The 24,548-nt window shown below is 42.2% G+C and overlaps 1 protein-coding gene across 9 annotated transcripts in view; it reads right to left on the reverse strand.

The window, feature by feature from the left end:
* The window catches only part of RUNX1T1 (RUNX1 partner transcriptional co-repressor 1), a 152,874-nt gene that overhangs the window by 74,637 nt on the left and 53,689 nt on the right, over positions 1-24,548 (reverse strand). Inside the window, exon 1 of one of the 9 annotated variants that reach the window (XM_081204678.1) lies at positions 23,974-24,313. The exons of the other annotated variants lie outside the window; for them this stretch is intronic. Coding sequence (XP_081060804.1) covers positions 23,974-23,980 — 7 coding nt within the window. The 5' untranslated portion in view covers positions 23,981-24,313. Of the gene's footprint in view, positions 1-23,973; positions 24,314-24,548 lie in introns of those variants that run through there. 9 annotated transcript variants of the gene reach the window in all.

Genomic DNA, 24,548 nt, shown 5'->3' on the forward strand with positions numbered 1-24,548 from the left:
CTCAGCCACAACTCTATTAATGTGAAAGTGACATTAGACACAAGCTAGACTAGGATTGCCAAAAGTTATTGAGCTTTTTTTTTTTGTCAAAGTTGTTTTCTTTGGGATTTTTAAAGCATTTTTTAAAAAATAAAAAAATCGCCCTACTTGCCATACATCCAATACATTTTGCCGATTCAGCAAAAATCTACCAGGATGCCATTTTGCAGCCCAATTCCTGGTTGTGTTTGGGAAAACCCAGACATATGGCAGCCCTTGATAAACTGATATCTGCAATATCATTTTTTGTTAGTTTTTGAAATATTTAACAGCCTGATATATTTCATTGAACACAATACAAATCTCCCAAAACAAAAACAGATTTAGTCCCTTCGGATATGCAAAGACCTAATCACGGAACTGTTAGGGTTGTATCACAGTTTTTACTCAGAGTAGACAAATTGAAATTAATTGACCTAAATTAGTCATGTCATTAATTTCAATAAGTCTGCTTTGAGCAGGACCAGCTCTGGTTACAACCTGTAATTTCCCACCTATATGTAATTGAGGCAGTCCTTTTTCACAGTCAAGGTTGGCTGACCACATCAAAAACTTACATTGTGTCTACAAATGTGCAGGAGAGTTACATACAGTTCAAAATGTTTCCCCCCTAAATTTGTCAACTTACAACTATACTGATTGTGTCACTTGCCCTTGGGCAACTCCAGGGAGGGCAGCAACTAATTTGAGAGGCTAAAGCTGTAGAAATGACTTATTAGGGAAGAAAAGCACCTTGCTATACACATTAAAAACAAATACGGTGTGACTAAAAGCAGGGGGACGTGAGTGGGGCAGTGGGAAGTATTTTGGGGATTGTTTGTCATCCCCGAAAGTCATCGTTGTTTTTCTCCTAAGCCAATTATTTTCTTTGAGGAGGAAATTTGGAAGGGCATTAGAGGGTGGGGGGTCATTTTGCAAAACGTCAGGGACAGCCATGATAATGAGGAAAAACCCAGTGTCTTCTACACACAAATCTTCTTCTTCTGTAGAAGTGTAATATTAATCATTCCATTTGGTTGCTGACAAAAATCTGACAGCAAGTGATTTCAGATCTGAAATGGGTAGACAACAATGAAAGGTCAGCCCTGTTGTGTTCAGAGGACCTAGGACTAATCTGGATGCAAACTAAGCTTAACGGATGTAAGCTTTAATGTTCTGGTTCCTTCCTTGCAAACAGCCACAGACTACTTTTCTTCCTTCCAGTGTAGAACCAGTTTCGAGATGGCGTAGATTGTTATTAACTAGGGGAATTCTGAAATACTGGCCTGGATCTGCCAGGAATGGAACGGCTGCAAACAAAACAAGCCCTTGAAATTCTATCAGACAATGGACTGTATCAAAAGAAGATTAGACCAATTCCTGGAGGATAAGGCAATCGGTGACTACTAGCCATGGCAGTATTCCTTTGAACAGCAGTTGTTGGCAATCGCAAGTGGGGAAGGGAGTTTTTACACCCAGGTTTTGCTTAGGGTCTTCCCATAAGCATCTGGTTAACCATTGTCAGAACAAGATGATTTAGCTGAGATTCCCTTGGGGTCCCTTCCAACTCTACAATTCTATCATTCTATGCTGGGCTACTAGTTAAAGCTACGGTTTTCCCAGTAGTGATGTATGGAAGTGAGATCTGGACCACAAAGAAGGCTGATCGCCAAAGAATTGATGCTTTTGAATTATGGTGCTGGAGGAGACTCTTGAGAGTCCCATGGACTGCAAGAAGATCAAACCTATCCATTCTTAAAGAAATCAGCCCTGAGTGCTCACTGGAAAGACAGATCGTGAAGCTGAGGCTCCAATACTTTGGCCACCTCATGAGAAGAGAAGACTCCCTGGAAAAGACCCTGATTTTGGGAAAGATGGAGGGCACATGGAGAAGGGGATGACAGAGGACGAGATGGTTGGACAGTGTTCTCGAAGCTACCAGCATGAGTTTGACCAAACTGTGGGAGGCAGTGGAAGACAGCAGTGCCTGGCGTGCTCTGGTCCAGGGGGTCACCAAGAGTCGGACACGACTAAACGACTAAACAACAACAACAACAACAGAGTTGGACTACAATGGGCCTTTGGCCTGATCTAGCAGGCTTCTTCATATCTTATTTCTACCTCTATTAAGAGGTAGGATTCTCTCCCAGTTTAATATCTTTTGACTTCACTGTTCCCACCAAAGAGTTCATCAGCCTATCACTAAAGGGGAAGTGTGGCTGTAAACAGCCCGGCTGGTGTTTATTTTGGGTCTGCTGTAATGAGAGCAAATGATAAATCTTTTTGCTGAAAGCCAGCTGCCTCATTTTTAACTCTGACTTTCCCCACTTCCTCCCCCCCTCCTTTTTCATTCAAGCTAGAGTACAGCTGCAGTAAATGTGACTCCTCGCAAGATGTGCAGATGTTAATTGTACTGTAGGACACCAAGAAACATTTCAAGATTCTTGTAAGTGCTGACTAAAGTTGCGCCGTCACCCTTGGTTCCTCCCCCATTATCCTATTCAGCAACATCAGCGCCTTCTTAAACATTGTAAGAAAATAATAATAATAATCAGCACATCTGCAAGTGTTAATGGCTAGGTCTAAATGTGTTACTAATAAAAAGGAATTCTATTCAAGTTCGTAGGAGGTTGATTTTTTTTTTAATCGTCCAAAGACATATTTGCTCCCTGCAAATGGGCTTAATGCAGCCACAATTTCTTATAATACTGAGAATTAGTGTTATTTATTAATTTATTATTTGATGGCAACACATACTTTCCTGGCCCCACAAGGAACTGACAAAGAATATGAGAAAGAAAATCAAATATCTGCTCCCAAATTAGTTTAAAAAACAGTAGTTAAATATTAACTGAAAATCTGACCACACGCATATTTGAAATTAATGATATGACATCAAAGCACTACCTACATACTTAATTGGGTGTATTTTAATAGGACTACTCTGACCCAAGTTTGTGTTAAAAGATATCCAGGCAGCAAACCCTCTATATTGAGTATCTGAACTGTTGTGATGTCATGGAATGCCCAGAAATCATCAAGACATCTCCCTTTCTCTCTCTCCCCTCTATGATAATTTAATTAATAACCATGACAACATCTCATGCTTATTTTTCACACAAAATTTATAAAGTATAAGCCAAGGTATAACTTGCCCAATGTGACACTGCATCACTCCCATAGTATAAGGTAGAACAAGTGTAAGGTAGCACATATCACTGAAGAACCAAATGTTGCAGCAAACAAATGCAGAGGTGGGGACATACAGGAAAAACAAAAATACACTCCCCCCCAAAAAAATTGGTGATAGGAAGAGATTTCCCCCCCGTGCCTGGGAAAGACATTTTGAAACTTTTCCCCAACAGCAATAACTTGTGCCTGAGCTAAGAAATACTATAGGCCTCTTCTCAGCCATTTTACATGCCATTTTCTTTCCGTACCTCTCCCCATTAAGTAGATACAGTCTTTCCCTTACATCTGAACCACAGAATTATAGAATTGTAGAGTTGGGACCCGAGGGTCATCTAGCCCAGTGTTCCCCAACCTTGGGCCTCCAGCTGTTTTTGGACTACAATTCCCATCATCCTTGACCACTGGTCTTGCTAGCGAGGGATGATGGGAGTTGTAGTCCAAAAACAGCTGGAGGCCCAAGGTTGGGGAACACTGATCTAGCCAATCCCTCGCAGTGCTGGAATCTCAACTAAAGCACCCATGACAGATGGCCGTCAAACTTCTTCTTAAAATAGGAGTATAGCATCTAGATCAAGGGAAGTAATAGTGCCACTGTATTCTGCTCTGGTCAGACCTCACCTGGAGTACTGTGTCCAGTTCTGGGCACCACAATTCAAGAAGGACACTGACAAACTGGAACATGTCCAGAGGAGGGCAACCAAAATGGTCAAAGGCCTGGAAACGATGCCTTATGAGGAACGGCTAAGGGAGCTGGGCATGTTTAGCCTGGAGAAGAGGAGGTTAAGGGATGGTAAAATAGCCATGTTCAAATATATAAAAGGATGTCACATAGAGGAGGGAGAAAGGTTGTTTTCTGCTGCTCCAGAGAAGTGGACACGGAGCAATGGATCCAAACTACAAGAAAGAAGATTCCACCTAAACATTAGGAAGAACTTCCTGACAGTAAGAGCTGTTCGACAGTGGAATTTGCTGCCAAGGAGTGTGGTGGAGTCTCCTACTTTGGAGGTCTTTAAGCAGAGGCTTGACAACCATATGTCAGGAGTGCTCTGATGGTGTTTCCTGCTTGGCAGGGGGTTGGACTCGATGGCCCTTGTGGTCTATTCCAACTCTATGATTCTATGATTCTAAAAACCTCCAATGAAAGAGAGTCCACAAAGTCCTGAGGGAGTCCACCTCCCTCTCATTCTTTTGTTATGTGCCATCAAACTTCCACCCTGAATGCTCAGTGTTTCCTGCACCTTCTTTTGCTCCTTGCTGTGCAAGTTATGGCCAGAATCTTGGTACAGTTACAAATGACTTCACTAAAAATCAGAAAAGGCAAGGAGGAGGAAGAAAACCATCAGCACAGTCTATAATATTGTTTAAAGCCTCTATTCACAGAGGAACACCCAAAGTAGATTTTCACTGTTACTGCTCTGCTTAAGGGAAGAGGCAGGTTAAAAGAAGGAAAATAAAGGTAGTGGGGGAAACTACTAGCAATACAGTGGTACCTCTGGTTACATACTGTACTTAATTCGTTCTGGAGGTCCGTTCTTAACCTGAAACTGTTCTTAACCTGAAGCACCACTTTAACTAATGGGGCCTCCTACTGCCGCCGCGCTGCCACTGCCCAATTTCTGTTCTCATCCTGAAGCAAAGTTCTTAACCCGAGGTACTATTTCTGGGTTAGGGGAGTCTGTAACCTGAATCATCTGGAACCTGAAGCATATGTAACCCGAGGTACCACTGTAATAGCTTTCCAGCTTGGACACTGGAGAGCAAATGGAAAGGGGTTGCCATGCAGCAAGGGTGGCCACCCCGAGAGCTGTATGTGGCCCCTAAGCCATTTCTGCCAGTCCCCGACAATTTGACCATGCCAGTTTTTAAAAATTATATACTGTACTTCTCCGTGTAGAAGACAAGCTTGTTTTACTAAAAAAATGTTAAAAATCGGGGGTCGTCTTATATAGGGAAACTGGATAGGGGGAACGTGGGACTGGTTGCTGCCGTGAGCCGGAGATTTTCAGCAGCTATTGGACGTGTCAGCGGCTATTGGTGACTGCGGCAAGGGCTGAAGTTGATTGGCTGTCGCTGTGGCAATAGGGTGGGTGATTGGCGGCTTATGTCGGTGAGGTGACAGATGAGGTAGCTTTTGCAAGGTGTGCGAGTGGCAGCGTAGGTTAGTTGTGTGAGCGATTTTCAGCAATCCCCCCTAAAAAAACAACTCAACAACTGTGGGCCACCCCCACCCCCACCCCAAGAAAAGCTCAGCAACTCTTGGCAATCTCCCCCCAATTTCTTCAAAAGTTGGATAGCCTTTGTCAAACTCTGCTGCTCTCTATCCTACATTTTAAAATATTTCTTAATATGATTTAGTTGGCAACACTTGAGTTTTTATCTGCTCTGACCTGATTGCTTTATCTTTTTACTGCTATTGCTTGTTCTGTTTACTGTTATATCAAATGATTACTTTTTATTGTATATTTTATTGTTATTAGCTGTCCTGGACATTTTATGGTGTATAAATTATTACAAACAAAACCAAATAAAGACCACCACCTTTTTCTCAAATTGAGCTGCAAATGGAAACAGGAAGCCTATAACGATTTTGGCAGCGGTTGAGACAGCTAGAGAAGAATGACTGCCGGGATGTAGAGTTTTGTAGATTGCTCCCTCTAGCTAGGCATATTTATTCGAAGTAAATTCTGTGTCATGTTGGCTGCACAGACACCATAACTTTAAAGCACCTGACTTCCCACAAAGATACCTGGGAACTGTAGTTTGTTAAGGTTGCTGGGAAGTGGAGCTCCCTGGATCCGTTGGGTGAAGTCATATACTTTAAATGAATGGTGTGTACACAGCCTCCCTTCCATTCATGGATGATTACTAAAATCACTCAACATGGCTTAAGAACTGCTTAATGCCCTAAATGGCTTGGGCCCCAACTATCTGAAGGAGAGCTTCCTTTCAGTTGCTCCAGTTTGGGTATTGAGATCAGCAGAGGAGGCCTTGTTTGTAGCCCTGCCGCCCTCAAAGGTCCAAGTGGCTCGTGACCAGGGCCTTCTCTGTGGCAGCCCCCAAACTTGAACTTCACATCGTTTGTCAGCTGCTGTTGACATTCCTGCTTACCCTGGCCTTTGGAAGTGCAAATTTTTCGTTGTCCTCCCTGTAAATGGTGCCATCAGTTTTACCTGTTTTTAGGCTTCTATTGTTTGTTTTTTAATGGTATGTTGATTATTATTCTGTCATTGTATTTTGGTTTACGCAACATAAACTAGGACCTTATGATGAAGGGCAGGTAAGAAATACCATAAATAAATAAATACAATGTAGCTTCCTGGTCAGAGTTTAGACTGAGGTGTTGAAAGATGATACGTTTCTACTTTTCAGTGGACTTATGGTAGAAATGGGGCCTTTTATCCCCATCAGGCATTATGACCATAGAACAAAAAGGTGGTAGACTTGGATTAACACCGAGGAGGAGGCTGTGTTATTTTGTATTTGATAAGTGGTATATGGCAACGACATTGGACAGGTGGGAATTAACTCCCATGGAGATTCATCGGGAACCATCTTTGCTCTATTTTAGAAAGAAAATGAAAACATTTTCTTTTTATTTCAACATGCAACACATGTGAAACTCCAGTGCTATTTTAAACTGGATTATTGCTTCCTTTACCTGAGTTTGCTTTTGTTTTTTGAATCAAAAAATGTATTTTGAAACTGTTGTGAGCTTTTAGATTTTTTTCTGTTTCTGGGTGCTCACATTATTAATTACAACAGTAATAGCGGCAGTATTAATACTTGTGTGTTTTGCTTTCACTGAGCTCTGAATTGATTGTCCTGTTATTACTACTATTAGATTAACTTTATAAACACCAGACATTATGCTTACTGCTTTTTATTTTTAGACCAGAAGTTAAATTATAAATTGTTCTAATTTGTTTTCATTGTTAACTACCTTGGGAGCCATTATAGATGTAAAATAGTCTTTAAGTTGAGCAAGGAAGCAAGTAAATAAATAAATACATATTTCAAGCAGGGAGCTGTATTTAAATTCCCAATTCATAAACAGTGTCAGCTTATTGCAACGTGACTTATGTTTTTGAGTATATAACTTGGCGCAGGATTGCATCCTAAGTGAAAAAGATTTTGCTAAGCATCATCTACTTCTGTCAATGGGAATATATCTCCTGATAGTTATGCATCTCAAGTATACAGACAGAAAACAGGGAAAGCAAGGTGGCTTGCTTGAAATCTCTCCCCTCCTCCCAAATCAAATAGATGAAAGGATTTCTTGGCACTTGGAAGTTTCCTATGTGCTGTTTAAGATGGCAACAACAGTATAATGTGTTTGCTTCCTTGTTATCTGTGAAGTCCCTTGAGAAATGTTCCCACCAATGCAATATACAAATCAGCTAGGAGGGGAGGAGAGCGATTTGTGGCATCTGTTGCAACACTCAGCCAAAACAGTGAAGAGTGGCTTGGCCCGGATGGTTCCTCAACCAGGAAGGAGCAGCAAACTGAGCTTTACTGGCAGTAGAAACAGATTGGATGCTTTCTTTATTTACCTACTTAACTTCTGCTCCACAACTTCAACAGGTGCTCTCAGAGCAGCTTACCATTTCAGAATATTTTTACATTTGTGTCTCCTACACTCAAAGTAGGGACGTGGGTGGCGCTGTGGGTTAAACCACAGAGCCTAGGACTTGCCGGTCAGAAGGTTGGCGGTTTGAATCCCCGCAAGGTGGTGAGCTCCTGTTGCTTGGTCCCTGCTCCTGCCAACCTAGCAGTTTGAAAGCACGTCAAATTGCAAGTAGATAAATAGGTACCGCTCCAGTGGGAAGGTAAACGGCGCTTCCGTGCACTACTCTGGTTTGCCAGAAGCGGCTTAGTCATGCTGGCCACATGACCCGGAAGCTGTACACCGGCTCCCTCGGCCAATAAAGCGAGATGAGCGCCGCAACCCCAGAGTCATGCACAACTGGACCTAATGGTCAGGGGTCCCTTTACCTTTACCTCCTACACTCAAAGTACCTATGCCCTGTGGCATTTCATGGATGGCCATATAATAAGTGACCGTTATCCAATGTATTCATTTCAAGGCCTCACCAACCAATGTAAATCATAACAAAATTTACGGAGACGATTGCGCTGGAGAAACTATTACACTTGCTCTCCACCAGCATTCCCAGAGGAGCACTATGAAGGTTTCCAGCATCAAATATTGTTTAACACCTGACATCCTTATTGTATGCAGTTAAGTTTTTGATTCCTCCAGGCGTGAGAAAACTGCATGGTGTTGTATAGGCTCCAAGCCTGTAAGGGTTGGTGCAGCATAGAGACTCACAAACTGAACCACAAGTTCGTGATTTGCATCTACTGCTATCAAGCTCTCGGCTTCCATTCTCCCATTTGCAATATGCAACACACACCCTTCACACTTGATTGTAGGTTTGTGGGTTTGTGTATCAGGCTCTCTCTCTCTCTCCGCTAACCAGCCGCAAAGCGAGAACGTCAATACACAGGGTGCAAAGTACATGAGACAAGATCAAACGCGGCCTTTTGTTCCTTGACCAATGGCAACAGTAACCCTTTGCCCTAATATGCAAGAACATTCTCTTTGGTGCTAGTTTGTGCACAGCAGTTGTGCAGTTCGGATAAAGGAAGCAGGGGGGAAGGAAAACCCATTACCACTCCGTCTGTTTATGACTTAGAAGGAATAAATATGATTGAAATGCAAAAGGCGGCTCTGAGAAAGAGGATGCCTCAATTAATATGCAAGTGATGCATTCTTGCCTTGAATATATTATGAACTTGCAGCATGCTAATATGCCATGCTATCATAAGCACCAGATGGAACGGTAGGCAGTAGATGTCTCATCAAACCTCAAGAAGATGTATTAATGCTCCTGTTCTCGCTCCCTCTCCCCCTCCGCCTTCCTTTCCTTTCCTTTCTTCAAACTGCAGCCCCTTAGCTTTGCCCATGCTCTTAGGCAGTTCTTAACATCAATCACCTGCTCCCAAAGCCCTGGTCTTAAGGGTTACTTCTTCTTCACCAGGTGGTGCCAAAGCATCCCTTTTCAATATATTTTACCTCATAAGGCAAAGGCCACAAAATGTGTCAGGCTGTGCTTACTGCAGAGAACCAACTACAGAAGATAATAGCAGAAGATAAATGATAGATGATGGGGGGGGGTATACATTTGGTTTCAAGCTAGCACAAATTGGCTTGAATCAGGCACAAGCAATGTGGCATCCTCTGCCGTCACCCCACCCCCACCCCAGTCCCGTTTTCGGAAAAAAGGGGGGGCTAAAGAAACGGCGTGCATATTGGGTGAATGACATGCTCTGGGGGGGGTGTTTCCAGTTCCCCTCAAAAACTCTACAGAACACCATTAGGCTCAAGGCAAAACTTTTTAGAGGTTTATCGTAGCCAATCCAATGCAGAAGGACAAGATGGCACTCCTCCTCTCCAATCCAAGAAGCTGGCAGCTGAATCTTACTTCAGCAGGTAATGCAACAGCATCCATGTCCCCGCTTGAGGCCAGCAGGCAAGGCTGTGTGCAGGGCACGCCCCGTGGCACAACTGCATCCACCAACATCTCAACAAGCCTTCCTGCCCCCTCCAACACCTGGTGCCTGAGGACCAAACTAGGTATGAAGTTACTCATGCCTGTAGCCCTGATTTTCTTTTTTTTAAAAAATAAATATTTGGCATCCACATGAGCGAGAGCTTATGAGCTGGATTACGACTGTAGCGTCAGGGATTGTTAAACCCTCTGCCTGCACTGCAATTCAAACTAAGCTCTCCTATGACTCTTACTTACAATGAAAGAAATATATTTAACAAAGAAGAACTTTTAATGTCAAATACAGTGGTACCTCGGGTTACATGCACTTCAGGTTACATACGCTTCAGGTTACAGACTCCACTAACCCAGAAATTGTACCTCGGGTACCTCAGAACTTTGCTTCAGGATGAGAACAGGAATTGTGCTCCGGCGCCACAGCAGCAGCAGGAGGCCCCATTAGCTAAAGTGGTGCTTCAGGTTAAGAACAGTTTCAGGTTAAGAACGGACCTCTGGAACAAATTAAGTACTTAACCTGAGGTACCACTGTGTAGAATCATGACCACCATGGCTGAAGATGAGAATAATGGCATGTCTATCTTGGCTCCAGGCTGGCTGTTTCACTCTTAATTGGAAAGCCAGCCCTGGCATCCTTTATAAGGGCTCAGAATTCCAGTAGATCCTAGTGGTCTATCCAACTGATAGTAATTTGTCTAAGATCATGAGCCAGTTGATCAAGGTCATTATTATTTCAGGCTCACAATCAGAATTTCTAGCCCCCTCTTGCTCCACTTAAATAATGGTCATGCTTTTAAAAATGAGTTTGATAGGTAAAATCACCTATCCACTTTTCAAAATGGACCAAAAATGCAAACAAGCAACCCTTCTGTGCAATTCAGAGTGTTTAATTAATATATAACATCATTGTCCAGATTTTTTAAATCTTAATATTAGGTCGATTTTGCTAAAAACTCAACCCAGGATAGTTGCTCAAACTCACAATCTAATAAAGAATAAAAAGCAAAGTTTTTTATGTTTGTGCATTGTGAATTATGTCTACTTCATTCAGTTTGATTTGTGACATTCAAAATGCACTAAAATATTGGATCAGTATGATTAATAAAAGGCCAGCTTGAGATTGCTTATTCAGGACAAAATCTGCAGGAGTTTCATTCAAACTACAGCAGTAAGGATGAATGTTTACTTGACTCTGTTGTAGTAAGGAATAGAACAAAATTAAATAAGAACACCTATATCGGATTTGCAAGACGGAAAGGATATATTTAAAACACAGTTGCTGATCACAGTGACAAAAAAGCTACTTCGATTTTGATGTAGCAAGCCTTTGTTTCAGAAGGAGAATCCCCACTGGGTCATCCATCAGAGTACATATTGTATATCTAGAGTGGCAAGAAAGCAAAAACACTTACTGCTGAAAAATGCTAAACACTTCTGACAAAACTATTAAGCATTTTTGAAGATTCAAGAAGTGAAACTTTCCCCCTTAGATTTGTGCCAGAACCAAGCACATCTAGAAGGAATTGTTTTGTGTGTGTGTGTGTGCTGATCTAAGGAATAAACAAGTGTTGTCGCCTCCTAGCTACCTCAGAGCTAGAGCGGGATGGCAGTAGGCTTTTTTTTTTTTTTAAAGGACTTCTTCATCCCAAACATGGGGATTGGCTAGAGATAAAAAATTAGAAGCCACACATTTGGACAACTTGGATTACTAAAACGTCAAGCCACAAGGTGGTGCTCACAAACTAAAGACCTATGGGTAATCACAAAGAACAATGGTCTCCGTAAAATAATTTTCTGCCCAATGTTGGCCACATCCACACCATACACTTAAAATGCTACAATACAACTTTAATAATCATGGCTCCCCCCTAAGGATTCTGGGAACTGTAGTTTATTAGGGGTGCTGAGAGTTGCTAAGGGACCCTTATTCTCCTCCTCAGAGAGCTAGAGGTCACAGAGTGGTTTAACAGCCATCAGCTCTTCCCAGGCAACTCTGAAATTATAGGTCTGTGAGGGGAATGGGGTCTCCTGACAACTCTCAGCACCCTTAATAAACTAGGTGCTAGGCTTCTTTGCAGGAAGCCATGATTGTTTAAAGTGGCATGGTACTGCTCAAATGTATGGTGCAAATGGGACCTGTGTGTGTGTGTGTGTGTGTGTGTGTGTGTGTGTGTGTGTGTATATATATATATATATATATATATATATATATATATATGAGTAACATTTATAACAATTCATTAAATCACAAGTGCAGGAATTCATCCAATGTCACCATCTATTCCTTTTGCTCGACTATTTGGAGTTATGCAGGCAAAAGAAATAATTCATGCCCTGAGCTAACAAACTGTTATGGACTGAATAAAGGTCACCAAACTGAAACTGAATCCAGATAAGACAGAAGCTCTCTTTTGGCTTCTCAGAACAATGTGGCAAGACAAGCAGAAAAGGCCTCAAGGGGTGGGGTGCTTTTAGATTAGGAGTCTTAATTGCGTGAGGATCCCCTATGGAAAAGACTGCGCACTATATAAGATGCATTAGAACACAGGGAAGCAGACACAAGCCAAGCGATAATGCGGCCAGGGCTTGTGTTGCTCCTTCATGGCTGAAACACCTGAAGAGGTGTGCACATTTGTTTTTGTGCATTGGAATACCTAGACCACATCTGAATCTCAGAGAATGTTAAAACTGTGTCTGGCTCACTAACCACAATATCTCCCCTCCCTCCTACTGGAAGACAAGTGTCTTGCTACCATCACCCTTGCCTAATCAACTTCCCAAATTAGTTCCTATGTTGCAGTGTGTGTGTGTGTGTGTGTGTGTGTGTGTGTGTGTGTGTGTGTGGAGGGGGAAATCTTGGGGAGTCCAGAGATTGTTTATCACACAGAAGAATATCAAATCCCTAGCATTTCCAGCTGAAGGGATCTGGAAGCAGATGATGGGAAGGAATTGCTGCCTGAGCCCCTGGAGAGCCACTGCCAAATAGAGTAGGCTGAGGAGAGCAGGCATGGTGCTTTCTGATGTTGTTGGTCTACAAAATCAAACCTAACCAATGCTCAGGGGTGATGTGAGTTGTAGTCAGTGGCGTAGCGTGGGTTGTCAGCACCCGGGTCAAGGCAAGTAATTTGCGCCCCCTAACCCGTGGACTTGCGCCCCCTAACCCATGTATTTGTGCCCCCTAACCCTAACCCCCAGATGTTGCGCCCGGTGCGGTCGGCCCCCCCTGCACCCCCCACGCTACGCCACTGGTTGTAGTCCAACATGCATCCACATAGCAACTTGTTGGCTACCCCGGGGTAGACAATGTTGGGCTAGATGTCACATATAAGGACAATTAACAGCATCCTATACACAGCTGGTATAAAATCAGTGAGAATGACTGGCTTCTAGTGGTTCTTGGGCAAAGAAAGCAAACTTGATCCAACTGTTGCATCCTGACTCTACTGGCTGCTACTATTTAAGGTGCTTTTAACTAGAAAGGGCCGTCTGTTTGCTGATTGTTGAACTCATAACATCCCCGTTCACAACAGAGCTCTCAAGAGTCACGCAGCAGAGCTTGCAGGCAGAGCCCAGTGGTTTTTGGTGGGTCCAGGAGTACAGCTTATGTATTTTGTGTTCTTTTTATATTGCCATTTTATGTTGTGAACTGCCCTGAGATCTACAGATGGGGTGGTGGTGGTGGTATACAAATTTAATAAATAAATAAAAATAGTAGCTTAGCATGTTTTGGCAGATGCAGAGATGAAGAAAAACAACATGTATAGATAGCAACAGTGGAGTTCGGGGAGGGGCTCTGAAACAGATGCAAATGCCTTTGTCCTTTGCTTTTGTAGCAAATCAGAAAAATATATATACAAGTATACTTATAGTCCCAGGCAGTTTGTTATCACCAGAGGTGAGTCTCAGTACTTTATAATTTTAGGTAAAATTTTAGACAGGATGGCGATAAGAATTGTGCCAGAAGAAATCAAGAGTGTGGTGGATTTACTTGCTGCTCTCTGTTGCCAGTTTTAAATTGTTGGTGTTACTGTTTCATAGTTTTAAATAATAAAGTCAGCATAAGAGCTATATAGCGGAAAAGTAGCATAAAAATTATGTGTGAATACGAACACACACACACACAACCCAAGGCTACATGGCTGATGATTGCCAAGAATGTCTGTGCGAAAACCCCTTCGCCCAGAAATGCTAGCAATTTCCTCACAGTGCGACCACATGACAGCAGGTGCACAACTAGATCTCAGCTAAGCATATAACTGCAGATGACTGAAGAAAGTCACCAGGCAGAGGGGGAAAGTGACAGGGGTAGAATAATGCTATCAGTGAGAGGTTTTACCTGGGAAAAACAACAGCCCACCCTTTGATGCTGAGTACCTGTTGCTTTTTCCATGTGTGCGTTCCCTTTTTGATGTATGTATTGACGTCTTTGTTCTAAAAAATATGCACCACCAATGCCTATTATGCTGTTGAATGGAGAGGAAGAGAGAGCGAGAACTGAAGATGAGTGACCTTGACCTATATAGATAATGTAAATACTGATGGAAATGGGGTAGTTATTGTTATGATGGGGCAGGAGGACAGATATTGTTAGAAGATTATTTGCTTATAGCTCAGTAAAATAAAATAATGAATAGCAGCTTTATAGCTGGCTTGTAACCAAATCTCTCTCCCATCTCCACTGCAAAAATGGAGTAGCGGTGGACAAGAAAGCAGCAGCATACTCCAGGCCAGGCATAGGCAAACTCCGGCCCTCCAGATGCTTAGGACTACAATTCCCATCATCCCTAGCTAACAAGACCAGTGGTCAGGGATGATGGGAATTGTAGTCCCAAACATCTGGAGGTCAGGAGGTTGCCTATGCCATAGAGGCCCTGTGGCATCTATGAACCCGGGGCTACAGAAATGTATGCCAAATACCAATTGTAAACTTTCAAGGTGTGTTTTTTTGTGTGTGTCTCAGTTAGGCCTCTGTGGGAAACTGGATTGAACAGGCCTTTGGCTTCACCTAGCATGGCTCTTCTTAGGTTCTTCGTGTTTTGATGAGACCATAGCATTTCTCAGGGGAAAGGGGGTTTGGTGAGTGCCTACCTAAAAACTACCCACTCATGGACTCAGCAATGGTCTTATCAAGTAACCATTCTGAGCGAAGATGGAATTGGCTGAGAAATTAGATTTCAGTGAGTTCAGACATGAACTGGCGTGATTCACACCTCTCAGATTACAGAACTTTGGGCTCATCCAGTCTGCTTGTCCCATGGGCTTTCCCTTGGGAAAATCAGATCTTTGTTGCTGAATCAGAGCAAATGCCCATCAGGTTTCCTATGGATTGGTGCATGTCCCAATTAAGGATTAAAAAGTTAGTTTTCCCTGGGGGAGCAGTGGTGAGAACTGAAAACTGCTGGGACGCATGCCTAGAAAGCACAGGGCAAGGAGAAAACTGCTTTCCAGGCACAGAACGAGTGGAGATGTGTACGAGCCCTTAGTCACCCACAGTTCTGAAGCAATTCTCAGGTCAAAACCACCTCCCCTCTGACCTGCGTCTGGAACTGACACAGTTTTCTGGCTTTATGCTGGCAAGTGAAGACACACCTCTTTGCCCATGCCCTTGTCAAGAGGTAAAGGTTTTAACGAGCCATTCAGAAGATAGTGATGTTCGCCTGCTCTGAAAGAGTTTGATTTTGTCAGTTTTATTGGCTGTTTCCTTTAACATTGTGTGATTTCAGTTTTATTGACTTGCACCATTTTCAAGGATGTTTGCATTCCTGCCCTGGGACCATATGGTGAAGGGTGGCTAGAAATATCATAAATAAATACATTAAATACTGTATGAAAAAATGTGCACACTGGGAGAAAGCATGTTTAGCAATCCATGTTTAAATATGTATTTTTTCATGCATATTTCATGCATGTAAACATGTGCAATAGTAACATAGTCTAGAAAAAAGGCTTTATCATTCATCCCTGGGACAGAAATGGAATGAATGGGCATGGCTATTATATCATGTCAGTACCAAGTAAAGACGGTTATTTGCACAGGCCTTGGTGGGAGGCATAATGTCAGATCAGGTATTTTTTAGGTTGTAATTTATCTGCTGTTTTATGTTGATATTTATGTTGTCATTTGCTGTATATCTAGTGTTGCCCACACTAGAACTGCTTTTTGCAATGACAAGCAGGAGAGAAATAAACTAGCCAAATGCCCTACTTATATGTTTCCAGTGGCTTCTCAGTGACATTAGCAAGAAGAACATGCACAGAGTGCACTTTAAATTCAACCCTACATTTCAAATGTTATGAATGGCAAAGCAGTCTATCTACACAGCCCATGTGGTAAGCAAGCAAAATGAAGGAGGAGGAAGAAAAATCAAATGAGCATTCATAACTACATGCATAGTAATATCTCTAGCCGGGAGTGTTAAATCAAATGCATGTTGCAAGTGCCAAGCATATTGTCAGCACTTAGAAGTAAAAAAAGAAAAAGAAAAAAGGGATAAAATAAAAATCCACGATACAGAAATAAATGAGAAATCTCAGTATATTAGAACTTGCAAACCATGTCATACTATAAAAATTAGGCCATTTTATTACTATGAAAAATTGAAAAACCTTAATCACAAGGGGGGGGGGAGATGACAAGCCAAGCCAGGGGAAAAGGTATAGGCCAAAATACATGTGCCACTCATGATCCATTATTTGTCATGCATGAAAGTTATAGTGCTGCTATATAAATGCATTCAAGCCAGGTACCAAAGACTTTAGAGTCGACAGCTTGGAAGCACAGAAAAAGCTTAAGACATGAACTTTGGGCACTATCCAGTAGAGGATTCCTGAGCAAAGCTAGTGCTCATCCACAGGTCCCATTTGCCATAACAAGACATGCACAGGTGAATTTCCTGGTAGGGTGACCTTTGTACATTCTTACATTTTACATTTCCAGGTGTCATCTAGTTTACAAATGCTCTTTTAATTCTCCCAGATGTAAGACAGTTTCAAGCAAAAGCCTATTGTCCTTGGCCCAAAGGAAAGAAGTTGAGCATCAATAGCAGCGCAACGATACACATCTGATGGAAGAGTAGCCCCCATGCATCCCTTACTTTCTTGCCAGGTTGCTTTCAGGTAAGGACAAATTGATCTGCTTAGATTCCTAAATGTCAAAATCTGGGAATTAAACATTACAGGTATGGCCACAAGCCAACAGAGGCATGATGAAGACACGTGGTTTAAATTAATTTAATCAAGTCCACCTTGCAGTAATTTGCATGCTCGTATGAGAGAGGAGTGTAAAAGAGGTAAAAAGGATATAGTGTAAAGATGTTAAAGTAATGCTACCCCTTCTCGGAGCAAACGGTAAGCAGGTTTTGTATACGCACGTGCAACATTTGATGGCCTCAATATGTTGATGACTTGCACATCCAAATAGTACTATCAAAGATACACCATGTATGGGAAAACCCAAACAGAAGCCCAATTGTATATCGAGGAGGCAGTGATTCTGTTAAGTTTTTGAAGGTGTGAGAACCTTCTCTGATGTCCTAATCAGTTGGGAGAAGGTGAAGCTCCACACACAGCTGCCTTAATCAGTCTGAGAGATTAGTGCTGGGAACCTTCTTTAATGTTGGAAATTGTTATTGAAGGGTGGGGCACTGAAATGCTTTGGAGTGGGTGATTCAGAAGCTCGTGCACGGACTGCAGGGCCATGCAATCTAGGCTACCTGGGGGAGTCACTTCACCACTTCTTGGGAGCTTCTAAGTGGCAGACAGAAGTGCATGTCCTGGTGTATGTGTGTGTGTGTGTGTGTGTGTGTGTGTGTGTGTGTGTGTGTGTATTGCTATTTAGGAATTAAATCATCTTCTCACTCACTTGTGTTTTGTATTGCTTCTGAATCCTTAACAAGGGAACCACCTTGCATTTGGCAAGACACACCACCATGGACATATTTTCTACATTCCCAACACCCGCTAAAAACAAAGTGTTCTTCAAAGGAGAGATTTCACCAATTCTGCTGGTTATCAAAAACTTTGTGGAAGGCTTACAAAGAGAAGCTCTTTCTACATCTGCCATCCAGTGAAATGTAGCTATGTTTAAGGAGGCATATTCAATGTAGCAGAGTCCAAGACCATGCAAACAGGAACTGAGCAGGAAGAGCAAACATTCTGAGGGGATGTTTGCTGAGGCCTTTTGCAGGCACTGACATGTACACTGGCCCTCACTGTAATGTATTTGTAAAATGCACATTTCTTTATTACAGTGGTACGTCAGGTTACATACGCTTCAGGTTACATACGCTTCAGGTTACAGACTCCGCTAACCCAGAAATAGTACCTCGGGTTAAGAACTTTGCTTCAGGATGAGAACAGAAATCGCCCAGCGGCGGCAGCGGGAAGCCCCATTAGCTAAAGTGGTGTCTCAGGTTAAGAACAGTTTCAGGTTAAGAACAGACCTTCGGAATGAATTACCGTAAGTACGTAACCAGAGGTGCCACTGTAAATGTTTTTGTACCCCATCCTTCTGCCAATCTGGAGCACAGGGCACCTTCAGATGGTAAATCGTTAAAACCACCATCAAAAATGAACACAACAATAAAAACCCAAAGAGGGGGCTGCACCCCAATTCAGAATAAATCAAAGACCACACACTTGCAAAAACAAGGGCATTGCAAACATAAGTACTACGATTTTGAATAGATAGAAATACAACATATCTCAGTGCAATGGGAAAGACTGACCAAGTGGCATGCATGCCTAAGAACATAAGAAGATGCCTTCTGGATCAGACCAAAGCCCCATCTGGTTCAGCATCCTGTTTTCCACCATGATCAACAAGATGCTGTTGGAAAGTCCACAAGCAGGACATGAGGACAATAGCCCTCCTTCACTGCTGTTACCCAGCAACTAGCATTCAGAAGCATGGTGCCACCAACCCCTGAGGTAGTATGTGGCCATAATGACTAGCCATTCAAAGTCTTATCCTACATGAACTTGTCTAACTTCCCTTCAAAACCAGCTAAGCTACTGCTTCTCAAAAAGTGTGGTGTGCCACACTGGTGTGGCAGGAGAGGATGGCAAGTGTGGCGAGAAGATTCAAGGACAATCAATATTATATTTTGGGAATGATTCATGTTATTATTTAGCTGGGAAAGGCTGGTCTGGAGGGAAAGATATACTCCATCAATGGTTCACGTCGGAACTGCACCTTTGCCTGCCAGCCCCTCCCCCACAACTTCAGAATTCTTGGGAGGGGTGTCCCAGATGTTGGTGGACTGCAACTCCCATTATCCCTGACCACTGGCAAGGGCTGATGGGAGTTGTGGTCCCAACTACATCTGGGGACCCCCAAGATTCTGCCCTAGATATTGTTGTGTTGTGGGAGCATATCAGTTTGTTTGTTTGTTTGTTTATGCACCGCTTGATTGCAAAAAAACCCCCACCCTAAACCCTCAAAGCGGTTTATAAAAAATAAAACACGAAAAAATTGCAACCCTATTTTAAAACATACAAAAGTTAAAATACTGAAACAGATTAAAATTACCTCAACTTTCTAAGCACCTGTGGTAAGCTTTTCTAAATGCTAATGTTTTTAGCAGATGTCAGAAAGAGTACAGTGAAGGCACCTGCTTGATCTTAATGTGCTGTAAACTGCCCTGCGATCTTTAGGTGAAGTGCAGCTTGTAAATTTAATAAATAAAGAAATCACACACACACTTAGGTTTTAGATCAGTAAGTTAAACTGGATGGTGCTGGGAGGTGTCCTTTATTAAGGAAGACTTCATACTGTCATTCCTGAAATAATGGCACTAGCTTGGAACATACTAGGCACACTACAAACATGAAGTTTATGTTTCCTGCCCCCCATTGCACCAAACACTCAGAAAAGATTAGATGTCTAGCATGAAAGGTGAAAGGGGACAGAAACACAGCTTGAAAAATATTTAGGCTGATTTCTCCTTGAAAAATATTTAGACTGATTTCTCCAACTTCCAATACATTTTTCCTGGGATCTATGAGGCCAAAGGCATTTGTTGGAACTTTTATGCACTATCAGAACTGCTCTCTTAGAATGAGGCATTAAGTATGATGACCAAAACAGTGGTGCAGTGTTAGCTGTTGCAGGACTTTAAATATTTCCAGACATACTTTCCACAATTGGCAGAAAACTTGTTTTGTAAAGCACAGAGCTGTCTTGAAGTAAAAGCATAGCAACGGCAAGCTAAAACTGAACTGAGTCAAGTTAATGGTGTTTAAGGCTGTTTGCTGTATAATAGTCTTTACATACATACATAAACTAAAACAAACAACCGCCTCCCAAACAGGTGGATCATCCCAAGGTTATGTTGCTGAGACACTAACAATTGAACCTCTGTGGCAATTGTGTTCCCCTTTCTTTAAACATATCACTTGCTTGCACTAATGTTAAAACCAGAAAGCCCTCTCTAGTACACAGTGGCTATAAATGCCAAATCAATTTTCAGCAGATAATAAAGTCCATGTTTTACAATCAGCAATGCAATGTTTTACTACCCAAAATGTAAGCTAATAATATATTGCTCTGCTAAATGGAAAATGCAGATACACTGTTAAAAATGGGCCGGCTGTGAGATGATGGATCATTTCTGCTGGGACCCCTTCTTAAAGCTGTGTGCAAATGTTTTGAAAATATCACATGATGTGGCCATGTGTTAAAAATTATAGCCAGTTAAGTTCTCTGCTAAGAAAAATATGTGGGCAATTTATGAAATGCACTCCAGGATGGAGATGTCTTAAGTAAAACCAGATTCTGAAAACAAACCTTTTTTTTTTCTCCCCCTAGAAACATGAACTTAAAAAGTTGCAGCCACATCTGGAGAGCAGAAGTAAAGAAGGGGTGGTCTGACCTAATACTGGCCATCTTCTGAAAGAACAGCATTATTTCTAGGCTACAATGACTGTGATCAGTGGTTGTCCTTTTAAGGCAACCATCCTGAATATTGCCACGGGCAATAATAAAGCTTTTTGTAGGCCAACATCTGCTCTTTGAAAGTACGATAAAATGACTGGTAGGCTTGTAACTTAAAAAAACCCACACACCACATTTTAGAACAAATACACACAAGAGAAATTAACTGCTGCTGGCATTTTGTGTGTACGTGTGTGCACTTTATTAGAGTATGAACAGCACCATATAGCTTGCAAACTGCAAAATCCTAGGCAGGTCTACTCATAAGTAAACACTACTGGCCTGTATTCAATGTTAGTCATACTCTGAACAGCCTCATTAAAAACAACAGACACAACTAAACTAGGTTCATTCATTTCAATGGGTCTACTCCAAGCGGAATTTAGTTGTCTGCAACCTGCTGTGTTTGATGGGATTTCCTCTAGGTAAGTGGTAATTTATGGCTTAGTTCTTACTACAATGGAAAACCTGTGTCTGGACTGCACTACTTCAGATTGCGGTTAGGGCTTAACACTCTCATGTGAAGAGAAAAATAATAATTCCACGCATATAGAAGACTAGTATATCAGGGAGAAGACCAGGCTGGGATTTTTCTCTTTGATATATTGTCTGCCATGTGCTCCAACCATCACTGTGTTATAATGCAGTCCAGAAACAGATTTTTCCCTAACAGTGAAAACTAAGCTACACAAGGCTCAGGAAAATCTCTGGCTGCAAAGCACGTCATAACACTACCTTCCACATATCTAAATGAATTTTGAGACATCTACGCCACTCCTATTTCTTAGCAGCAGCAGCAGCCCAGGCATAGGCTTCCAAGATATAGCAAATCTTCATAGCCAATCACACTCAGTAGCATTCACTGGCAGGTTTGAAGTGATACCTTAGGAAAATGCTATGACTGCACTCGCTGCTCACAAAGCCAGAGAAGAGGACATTTAACGCAACGTATTTCCAGAAATGCAAGAATCCCGAGTGTCTGAATTGCCTCAAAGGATGCTTCTCAAAAGTCAGTGCATGTGCACACCCACAAAACTGCAACAGCGTAATATCAGATTACATTAAAAAAATGCATCATTTTAATCTCCTGAAAATAATATGCTTATTTTTAAAATACAAAATCTCTCCCAGATGGCTAATAATGCCCATTTTTTTGGGGGGGGGGAGGAATACCAACAACACAATAATAAAAGGATGAAATATGCTGTGAACAGATTGAGAGGCAGTGCATCCTAAAAAGGGGGGGGGGAGAAGTACAGATGGGTGTCAAAAATAGCCAAGTGTCAGATCTGCTCAAGTATCTCCATTCTGGCACATGCTCCCAGTCACAGCTGTTAGTGTATTCTCTGTATCCAAGTGCAAGGTTTTCTAACACTCAGAGCTGACATTAAAAGAGAGAGAGGGAGAGAAAGGGAGAGAAGAAAAGAGAGAAAGAAGGAGAGAGAGAGAGAGAGAGACCTACCACTGGGCTCTACACTTCATTTCTCTGCCACTTTAAGAACGGGCTGGCAATTAAAAATTTATGTAATTATTAAGTTTGACAGCATTGATAAGTGTACATTGGCGCACGTGTAGCCCAGCACCCCTTTTTTATTAAAGATGCATGACAATTTAACCAGCAGGTAGATTAAGTAATTTGAGACAAGAGGCATAATAATGAGTTTTCAAAATCGCCTGCTCCAGACCCAGACAACAGCTTAAAAGTTGCAAGATGATCCATCCCCAAGACCCAGTGCACACAAAGGTTACAGAAATTAAACAGTAAGCAACCATTTCCCATATGCACATGCTCACATGCCTAGATTTAAGACACTTCTGTTGTACAAAACAATGCAGCTCTTCACACCGAAGAATCACGACAGTCCCGGCTATGTTCCTAATGAGGACTACAGCCTTCAGAATACAAGATATGCTAATTCCTATTTACAACCGAAGGGTTAAAATTGGCTTTTCCTAGTCCTCCCGTTGTCATCTATGCAAATTAATTTCCCCATATTCCAGCCATACAAATCCTCTTAGCCTTGTGCTCTGAGCAAACAGAGCCTCACTTTGTTGATTCTAGGATTGCAATTGTGACAAGAAACGCACCAGCGAAGGAATATAACCGTGCAGCCACATCCTAAAGGAAAAACATTCTCCAAACAACCGGCAATACCTACATACAACTGTGGTCACAGAAAACTGGCAGATATGGTTTCAAAACACCATCTGTGATGGGTACACACACTTTAGCAAAGGCAGTACCTTTTTCTTTTTCCTCCCCATAAGAACTGCAGATCACTCAAAGCTTGCTATCTTTTTTTAAAAAATAAAATAAAAAAATTAATTTAATTCCCCATAGGTTGCTTTAACTATACCTATAATCTAGAAAAGCAAAAAACCTTTCCACCCAAATAATCCATTCTTTCTTAGTTTATAAAAGATCCTCTCTCTTAAACACACATACACACACACAAATCACACATTCCCCACCAAACACCCTCGAGAAAGCCCTTCACATAATTTATCCTACACAGAGGAAATATTTCCACTGGCAGAGCCATTTATCAATTAAGCAAGAGGTCAAGATCCAAGGATAATATTTTCAGGAGGAAACTGACATGCTAAAAATTTCCACTCCCACAACAGTTTCACCCATTCAGCAGAAATACGTAAGATTTAAGGGAGAAACACAGTTCAGATATTCAGCTGCTGGCAGCTAAAGGCTGCGGATTTAAGTGCGAAGTCTGAAATAATTTGTTGTATTCCCTCTCACTTCATTCCTCTAGCATAAGCAGCTTTTCAAAGAGATCATTTTCAGTGCTCTCCCCATGATCACACAAGTCATCTCTCCCGATAAATCTTCAGGTTTCCAGATACAGGAGTACAGCTCAATCATAAGAGATAGATGGAAGCTATATATTTCTCTCCCTACCCTCTGAAAAACACGCAACCCACAGGCAGGCAGATTTGCTACTGCCTCTTCTTCATTTCGTATTCAGAATTGCAATGGATTACGCACCGAGTAGTTTAACACACACACACACACACACACACACACATACATATATACACAGCTCTCTCCACGCACATGCTACAATTAGCCTCTACAACCGCTCTTCCCAGACGCCAGCCTTTATGCATTCTTCCTGCTATCAGAGAAAATCCAACTATAAAATGACTGTGAGCTTTCTCATTTCCGTCAAGGAGAAAGGGGGGTGTGGGGAGAAAGGGAGAGAGAGAGAGAGAGAGAGAGAGGGAGAGAGGGAGAGAATCACTCACCAGGCATCTTGAATAAAACAGACCCACTGCAAAAAGGCTCTCTCCCCAAAGCAGGCTTATTTGGGACTCAGCGCCTCCTGTTCTGGAATGAGCAGAGAGACGCAAGGAGGGCCATCCTAACTGGCTGTGGCAGTGTAGCTGGAGGCAGGATGCTGGGCGCCTGCATTTGCCAGGCAAAGACAGATGGAGAGCTGACACTCTGGGTTGCACTTGGAGCAGAAATGTGAATGATGACAGGAGCACATGTGGCCTTGAACCCAGCTCCGTCTCTTCAGGCAGAACAATGACAGCGATGTGTGTGCAAATTATCGCAACCCCCTCAGCTGACTCCCCGTACTGTACCTTTCACAGCAAGTTCCAGAGGACCAAAAGAATAGACAGTAAAATGCAGAGTGATAAAGCACCGAACACTGAATTATTCATTTTCTCCCTCTTTAAAAGTTAACCCTTTCTCTCACAGAAAGCGTCTATTAAAACCAGCGCTTCCTCCCCCCCCCCAATTAACAGCTATAAATTTCAGCTCCAGTGGATTTGGGGGTGTGTGTGGGGGGGAATCTTGAGATTGCTTCTACGGT

Source organism: Podarcis bocagei (assembly GCF_964188305.1).
Source record: "Podarcis bocagei genome assembly, chromosome: 8".
Classification (NCBI taxonomy): Eukaryota; Metazoa; Chordata; class Lepidosauria; order Squamata; family Lacertidae; genus Podarcis; species Podarcis bocagei.